This window comes from Lithobates pipiens, unplaced genomic scaffold (assembly GCF_037356315.1).
Source record: "Lithobates pipiens isolate NorthernLeopardFrog02 unplaced genomic scaffold, aLitPip1_a1.2 Scaffold_8, whole genome shotgun sequence".
NCBI lineage: Eukaryota > Metazoa > Chordata > Amphibia > Anura > Ranidae > Lithobates > Lithobates pipiens.
The window spans coordinates 392,340,022-392,349,259 of record NW_027507903.1 but is presented as its reverse complement, the minus strand read 5'-3'; the positions used below and the strand labels follow the sequence as shown (position 1 = coordinate 392,349,259).

At 40.4% G+C, this 9,238-nt stretch overlaps 1 protein-coding gene across 1 annotated transcript in view; it reads right to left on the bottom strand.

The window, feature by feature from the left end:
• Positions 1 to 2,057: 2,057 nt before the first annotated feature.
• Positions 2,058 to 9,238, bottom strand: part of DDX46 (DEAD-box helicase 46) — a 416,812-nt gene continuing 409,631 nt past the window's right edge. The window contains exon 23 of the mRNA XM_077473955.1: positions 2,058 to 2,317. Coding sequence (XP_077330081.1) covers positions 2,270 to 2,317 — 48 coding nt within the window. The 3' untranslated portion in view covers positions 2,058 to 2,269. The remainder of the gene's footprint in view (positions 2,318 to 9,238) is intronic.

The window sequence follows — 9,238 nt, the reverse complement described above, 5'->3', positions numbered from 1 at the left end:
CAGGGGAACCTCAGGTTACCCACAATCCTGGACCTGCGTCAGCACACTCCAAGTAAAAACTTTATGGCCTTACTACCACAAAGTACTAGATCCCAGGGTCCAGCTCTCTAAAGAAAAGCGTTCGCAAGCAAAACCTCGTTTCTTCAGACACTAGGCCCGGGTATCATCCATTTAGCCCATGAAAAGGACATCAGAATGGATCCGGTCAGCATGGCTAGCCCCAGCAGGGAAGCTTCCAGTGGAGCACAAAACATCTTTACTTGTGACCAACACCTTAGACACTGGTAAAAAAACCTGAGGGCTCCCAGTAGTGGGAGGGGTTATATAGGGAGTAAACTTCTTTCCTTAGGGCATGCCAGTGTCCATCACCTATCAGTGGCCCTATAACCCACATAGTAAGTACTATGGCTCTGTGTCCCGATGTAAGAAAATAAATTGAGCTTGTTCAATAACTATTAAGCAGCAATGCAGTGCCCCATCCATAAAGAAGCTCAGTATATCTGTAATATTAAGGCAAGTGTCAACTCCAGCCATGATATTGCACTGTTTCCCCATTGACAGTGATTTATAACTCATATGCCACCCCAGAGACCAACAGAGGGGCTCCCTGATGATGCATTTAGCATGTGAACACAGGGACCAAATCCCAGCAGAGCAGGATGGGCAGCCCATACTTTATACAAGCTAGGGAAGATGACGTGAATTTCCATGCCCAATTTAGGTGGTGCATAATGCCTGCCAATCCAGAAGGACTAAATGGTAAGAGCCCATGCTTCGCTTCCCATACACGTAAACAGTGCCCTTTACCTTCTTTGCAACTACTTGCTACCAGGATGAGGTGACACTCGTGGCTTTGTAGAAAACTGCAAGTAGGAAATACAAGAAGGTAACAGTTTTAATGCTTGCTGCACAAGGACTTGTCTCCGTAAAAATCAATCCCTAACAGGCAGGGATACTGAGCAAGTCTAAAGAAGAAATCCCCATTAGAAATAATATAACATGCACAATACTACCCAAGTCATCACCTGGTAACTTAAGATAACCAAGATGTTTAAAGGTTACCCACCTACTTCAAATTACAGCCCTGCAGACTAAAAAAAGCAGTACAAAAACTAATTCAATACAATAGGAATTGGTTTGGAAAACACCCTCTAAGGGGTTAACTACTGCTAGAGAAGGCTAATAGTGCAGCCTCCCAGATCAGAGTTCAGACATTTCACCAGATGATAATTCATCAAACCCAGTCATGCCAGATGCAGGGCAGTGAAAAAGTTTTGTTCAGGACAGAAACAAAAAAGTTAGGATTCTACCAGATTATTATATTCTGCAATGTACACAGATCACCCAAGGGAATAGTAAATATTATTGCACATTTTAACAAAAGTGGAGAACAGGTCAATAGCCCACAAGCAGGTGCCCTATTCAACCCCAAGCTGTTGTGGAGATCAAAAAGCATCCCAGCTGCCACACGGGGATCAGTTCAATCTAGAGAAACATCACTAAAGTACGATGCAGCATGCAAAGAAAAATAAGTCAATTAAGTCAGGCAAAATGACATACCAGATAGCTGCACAACCATTTAGCGGGCCTTCAATCCCAATGCCAGCCATATCACCCACGCAAGAAGCCTATTTAATGGTCCATACAGCAGGGTCTGCGGAGCAACAGGTGGACCAAGTCTATTACAGCCAAGTAGGGGGTGCTGCTTGGTCCTATGATGTGAGGAAGAAAAGAAAGGAACGCCAAGGGAGGGAGTCAAATTTATAAGTTAGGTCTGGCAGGTTGGTGTATGGGCTGAGCATGCCCAGTGGTAGGCGGACGTGGAGTGGTGAGGAAAACAAAAATGTTGACGTTATGCCTACATGCAGAAGGGCAAGCTAAAAGTATCCCAGGTTTTTACATTCCTCTACATTTTAGCATTAGCATAAAAGATTTTTTTTTTAAATCAAAAAAGTCCTACTAATTGTAGTGATAAAACATACATTTTAAATGTTAAAAATACAAATTTAATAAGCAGTCCCTTGTCATTTAAAAGGGAAAAAAAAACTATTTCAGAGTGGAATTAAAACAAATTTTATTTTTGATGTTGAAAATATACAAAATCTCCTCCCACTTTTTAAGAAACAATGCTTGGTTTGGAATCCATATTCGCTTCCCTTATTCATCAGATTTTTATTTAAAATAAAGGTAAAATAAAAGTAATGCATAATTTACAACACGAGATAACGGACCAAAAACACAAGTTGGCATGTCAACCATCTGCCCAATGTTAAAGCACTTTGTAACGTCCTTTGTTTGTTGGCTGGTAGGAATTTTGCTGTAAAAAAAAAAGAAAGAAAAAAAAAGCATAAATTAAGAGGCATATTTTTCACAGAGGGTAAAATACAGCATAAGTTGGTATTGAAATAAGTTTAAACAAAATAAAAAGATTACAGATGCTGTAAGGTTATTGCACATTTTAAATGCCTTTAGATGAACATATGGGCTTCACCTATGTTCTGAAAGGAGCTATTAGCATTAATCTCCAAAACCTGGACTCTGATATACATACATAAACCACAGCTTATATGGATGATCTCTTGGTCACCTCCTCTCATTCCCACTCCTTTCCATTGACCATCAAATGTGGCAGGTGGCCTAACTGGTTAGGAAGGCATGAGAGCAGAAAGACAGGTCCGGGACCAGCCACCAGCCGCTGCTGTTGATATTAGAAAGATCCTAGACACATGGCAAACCTATGTAAGCCCATATTATATTATACAGGATTTATATAGTGGCAACAGATTTAACATAGAGCCCATAGATTGAAATGAAACCCATTACCGTATATACTCGAGTATAAGCCGAGATTTTCAGCCTCTTTTTTGAGGCTGAAAGTGCCCCCCTCGGCTTATACTCGAGTCATCGCTGTCTGCCCGCTCGATCAGCGTGTCGAGCAGACAGACAGCGGCCATTCTATAATTCAAAAGCCGCGCCTCCGGCTCCGCCTTCGCCTGTGATAGGCGGAACACTGAATTTCCCAGCAGCCTGTGTTCCGCCTATCACGGACATCGTATCATCCTCGTACTACGGACGAGGATGATACGATGTCCGTGATAGGCGGAACACAGGCTGCTGGGAAATTCAGTGTTCCGCCTATCACAGGCGAAGGCGGAGGCGCGGCTTTTGAATTTTACAATGGCCGCCGAGGCGCCGACGAAGAGGGCACGGGACGGAGGCAAGGCAAGGCACGGCACGGGACGGGACGGGACGGAGGCAAGGCAAGGCACGACACGGGACGGAGGCAAGGCACGGCACGGGACGGAGGCAAGGAGGCAAGGCACGGGACGGAGGCTCGGGACGGAGGCTCGGGACACAGGTAGGCTGGACACACACACACACACACACACACACACGGATGGATGGATGGAGACACACACACACACAGGGATGGATGGATACACACACACACAGGGATGGATGGATACACACACACACAGGGATGGATGGATGGATGGAGACACACACACAGGGATGGATGGATGGAGACACACACACACAGGGATGGATGGATGGATGGATGGAGACACACACACACAGGGATGGATGGATGGATGGACACACACACACACAGGGATGGATGGACGGACACACAGGGATGGACGGACACACAGGGATGGACGGACACACAGGGATGGACGGACACACACACAGGGATGGACAGGCATGTCTCACCCTCGGCTTATACACGAGTCAATAAGTTTGCCAGTTTTTTTGGGGGTAAATTGGGGGCCTCGGCTTATATTCGGGTCGGCCTATACTCGAGTATATACGGTAACTGTTCAAGTAGCAGAAGGAAGTCTGAAACTCCCAAAGTGTCAGTTTTCCCTGTCCCCACTGAGCTTTCCCCTCATTTTCAGTCTCCATGACAATTCACAAAGATAGGAGATATCACATCTCTTCAGTGAGGATAGACTCCATCATTTTAAGGGGTAATTATTTTTTAAAGACATGTGGTATACTTTTTTTAAGCCTTACATGCTTAACATAATTAGAAAAACAAACACCTTTACTTGCGCTGCCCCTCTAAAACTGCCCATGCAAGCGTCTTAAAAAAAAAAAAAGAACTGGACTCAAACTCACCAACTGTGGAGTGCCCAAAATGACAGGCAGAGGATAACGCTCAAAGTGTAATTAATGGCCTAGTTACACCACTCATAGCTATATTACTATTAAAATTTAAATTATAACCAGTGTACCTATAGCAGTGAATATTGTTGTAAAAATAGCAAAGAATCCGGTCCTGAAGCACTGTACAAATCCAATACTATAGCAGCGCTCCTGTCAGTCCATTTAAAACAGACTGACATTTATATGTTTGATCATATAAGGCAGGAGCAGGCAACTTTGGCCCTCCAACGGTCTCATGAGACACTGCAAGATGCTGACAATCACAGGCATGGCTCCTAGCTGCATGATGGGATTTGTAGTTTCACCACAGCTGGAGTGCCAAGGTTGCCTTCCGCTGATATAATGGATAGAAGGAGGACACTTAGTAAATACAGTTCTGAAGGAAGACGGTGGTCCTAGTATATATTGTGAGCGTGCATCTTAAACCCAGATCCACATGGCGTGAGTCACAATCCCAGAGGGGTTCAAACTCACCAGAAAACACTAAAGAATTGGCACCATCCACAGGCAGCTTAAGAAGTTGAATCCAATTTTACTTCTGATAATTGCAATACAGAGGATGTCTATTCAGTCATTTGAAGTGTAAGAAGACAAACCTTCGTTTTCCGATTCAACTTCTTAAGCTGCTCATGTCAAGTCAGCAGGTGACCATACTGTCAAGGCAGACTGGCTGGGTCTATGAAAACCTAACCAACCCTATATTTTGGATGACTTCCTTCGGATTACCTCAAGGCTTGTGATTTACTGTTTTCTGGCGAGTTTGAAGACCTCGGGGAGTGTGACTCACGCAGTGTGGATCTGGGTGTAAGGTGCATGCTCCTAATATCTACAAGGACCACAGTCTTCCTTCAGAACTGTATTCACCAAGTGTCACCCTTCTATCCCTTATCAGGGATATGCAATTAGTGGACCTCCAGCTGTTGCAAAACAATCATGCCTCTGCCTGACATGCTTGTGGCTGTCAGTCTTGTGATGCCTCATGGGACTTCTAGTTCTGCAACAGCTGGAGGTCCGCTAATTGCACATCCCTGTCTTATATGATCAAACATATAAATGCCGGTCATGTTTTAAATGGACTGAAAGGAGCACTACTATTATTATTGGATTAGTACAGTGCTTCAGTACTGGGTTCTTTGCCATTTTTTACACTAGTCTCCTGTATTGCTCATGGTCTCACTGCAGCCAATCTCTCCCCATTAATGACTTACCAAGCCTTGTTCTGCACTATACTGTATCTCTGTATGAAGGTGGCCATCTTGATAAAAGCAGAGATGTGCTTCCTCATGTCAGATCCTCCAGCGAGATGAACCGCACATTGGTAAAGCTAAATCTTACTTCAACTCTTTGAAAACTAGCAATCAGAAGCTGCAGTGCCTTAGATTAAAACTGCAGATATATAGCTTTATATACAGTTGTGCGCAAAAGTTTACATACCCTGGCAGAACTTATGATTTCATGGCCATTTTTCAGAGAATATGAATGATAACGCAAACTTCTTTCACTCATGGTTAGTGTTTGGCTGAAGCCATTATCCATCAACTGTGTTTACTCTTTAAATAATGACAGCAGAAAATTACCCAAATGACCCTGGTCAAAAAAGTTTACATACACCAGTTCTAAATACCATTTATTGCCCCCTTTAACATCAATGACAGCTTGAAGTATTTTGTGGCATTTGTGGATGAGGTTCTTTATCTTTTCAGATGGTAAAGCTGCCCATTCCTTTTGTCAAAAAGCCTCCAGTTCCTGTAAATTCTTGGGCTGTCTTTCATAAACTGCACATCTGAGATCTCCCCAGAGAGGCTCAATGATATTGAGGTCAAGAGACTGAGATGGTCACTCCAGAACCTTCAATTTATTCTGCTGTAGGCAATGACAGGTCGAATTGTCTTTGTGTTTTGGATCATTGTCATGTTGGAATGTCCAAGTACGTCCAATGCACAGCTTCCAGGCTGATGAATGCTAATGTTCCTCCAGTATTTTTTGATAACATACTGCATTCATCTTGCCATCAATTTTGACCAAATTTCCTGTGCCTTTGTAGCTCACACATTCCTAAATCAGCAGCAATCAACCTCAGTGTTTCACAATAGGAATGGTGTACCTTTCATCATAGGCCTTATTGATTCCTCTCCAAATGTAGCATTTATTGTTGTGGCCAAAAAGATCAATTTGGGTCTCATTACTCCAAGTGACTTGGAGTAAAAAGGTTTGAGGCTGGTCTCTGTGCCGTTTGGCGTATTGTAAGTGGGATACTTTGTGGTATTTGCATAGTAATGGCTTTCTTCTGGCTACTCGATCATGCAGCCCATCTTTCTTCAAGTGCCTCCTTATTGTGCACCTTTAAACAGCCACACAAAATGTTTTCAGAGAGTCCTGTATTTCATCTGAAGTTATTTTTGGGTTTTTCTTTGCATCCTGAACAATTTTCCTGGCAGTTGTGGCTGAAATTTTAGTTGGTCTATCTGACCATGGTTTGGTTTCAACAGAACCCCTCATTTTTCACTTCTTGATTAGAGTTTGAACACTGCCGATTAGCATTCTCAATTCCTTAGATAGCTTTTTATATCCCTTTCCTGTTTCATACAGTTCAACTACCTTTTCCCGCAGATTCTCTGACAATTCTTTTGCTTTTCTTATGACTCAGAATCCAGAAACGTCAGTGCAGCACTGGATGAAAGATGCCAGGGGTCTGTCAGGAGTCCAGAAACTCATTGTTTTAAATTTCTTTTTATTTATATTTTAAAAACATACATTGCATTAACATTTATCCAATCATAAGTCTTACATCATATTGACATTTATCCACCGTTCCTCATTCAGTCCTAAAAACAAAATAAAAAATTATTAAACCCCTCCCTCCCCCTTCTCTTACATATATTCCTTTTAGTTTCCCTGAGGTACAGAACTCCTCCCATTTTTTCAATAACTTTGATATCTGATTTTCTATATATCCTTCTCTTATTTGTTTTTCCATATAATATATTTAGCTCATCTCATACACCCAATCCATTAATGTTGGACCATTAGTTTTTTTCCATTTACATGCTATTACTGCCTTTACTACTGTAGTCATATAATGCAAAAACTGTATCACTTTGTTTTAATATTTTTGGTGTAAGGGAAAATAACACAATATTTATGTCTGGTTTTAACTCTATTCTTGTCACCACCTGGTATATTTCCATTATCTTATCCCAAAATGCTCTTATCTTACAACAGCTATACCATATATGTTCTAGAGTTCCCCTTTCTACCTTACATCTCCAGCAATTTTCAGAATTCCCATTATTTATTATGTTCATTACCACTGGACTCCTATACCATCTTATTGCAATCTTATATTTCTTTTCTTGATATTTAGTTGCTATCGATAATTTATGTATTCTCCCGAATATTTCTTCCCATTCTTTCTCCAGCAATATTTTCCCTGTTTCTTCCTCCCATTTCTTCACTCCTGTTATTTTCTTAATGTCTCCAAAAGAGAGTAATAGATTATATATCTTGGATAATTTTTTATTCGCTTTATCTTTATTTATTGCTATTTGTTCAAATTTAGTAATTTGTCTATTAATTACCGTCACGATTGGGTCGATATATGTTCTTAACTGGAGATATTGTAGCCATTTGTTTTTACATTCTTGTCACAAATCCTGGAACAATGGCATTTTCCCATCAACCAGAATTTGTATTAACCGTTCATGCTCAACCATATTCCATTTTAAGTATTTTGTAACTTTTAATGCTGGCTCAAATTCGGGATTAGAAAATAATGGGGTCATAGGTCCTATCATAGAAGATAGGTTTCCTTTTTTTATTATAGCGTCCCAAGTTTTTAATGTAGTTTTTACAAAGATAGGCAACTCCTCTTTTGGTCTTAAATTATGGTAAGTATTTTATCCCTATCATATCTTCCTCTAAATTAACCCATTGTTTATTTTTCGCATTATGCTGCCAGTATTATTCTTATTAGTGAAGCTGCTTGCAGATATTTAGAGAAATCAGGTAATGCTAATCCTCCATTTTTTTGTTCTGATTAGTATTTCTCTACCTACTCTAGGAACCTTATGGGACCATATAAAGCTTTCCATCACCTTTCTCAGGTCCCTCATAAGCTTGACGGTATAATAGGTACGGTTTGAAAAATATACAACATGATTGGTAGTATCTCCATCTTTACAATACTTATTTTTCCTAACCATGAATATGTTATTTTATCATATCTTTCTAAAAAATTTTTTATCTTATATACTGCCGTATTGTGATTCAGATCTTGTAAATGCTTTAAGTTTTTTGGGATATAAATTCCCAACTATTTAATTGCATCCTGTGTTCCACTTAAATGTAAAATCCTTTTGTAGTACTGTTTGTATATTTTCCTCTAGCGTAATGCTCATCAACTTAGATTTATCATAGTTTACTTTGAAATTACTCAATTCCCCAAATCTATCCAGTTCTTTTATTAAATTTGGTATTGTTATTATAGGATTAGTTACATATAATAAAAGATTGTCTGCATATGCAGCCATTTTATATTCCTTACCCTTAACCTTTAAATATCCTTATTTTCTCTTATATCTTCCATAAGATGCTCCATTACCATTACATATAGTAATGGGGATAAGGGGCATCCTTGTCGAGTTCCATTTGAAATTTTTTATATACTCTGATAGCATTCCATTTGTTCTGACTTTAGCTCTTGAATTTTTATATAGTGCAACAATCTTTCCTAACATCTTTGGCCCAATTCCTGTTTGCTTTAATACTTCCTCTAAGAACTGCCACCCCACCCTATCAAATGCCTTCTCAGCATCTATAGCCAGGAGGCATGCTGGGATGGCAGTTCTGAGCGTATGCCATCAGCGTACAGGTTTTGATGATGTTGTCCCTAGTTTCTCTCCCTTTCATAAATCCTGTCTGTTCCAAATTTACAGTGCCTTGCGAAAGTATTCGGCCCCCTTGAACTTTTCAACCTTTTGCCACATTTCAGGCTTCAAACACAGATATAAAATTTTTATTTTTTGTGAAGAATCACCAACAAGTGGGACACAATTGTGAAGTGGAATGA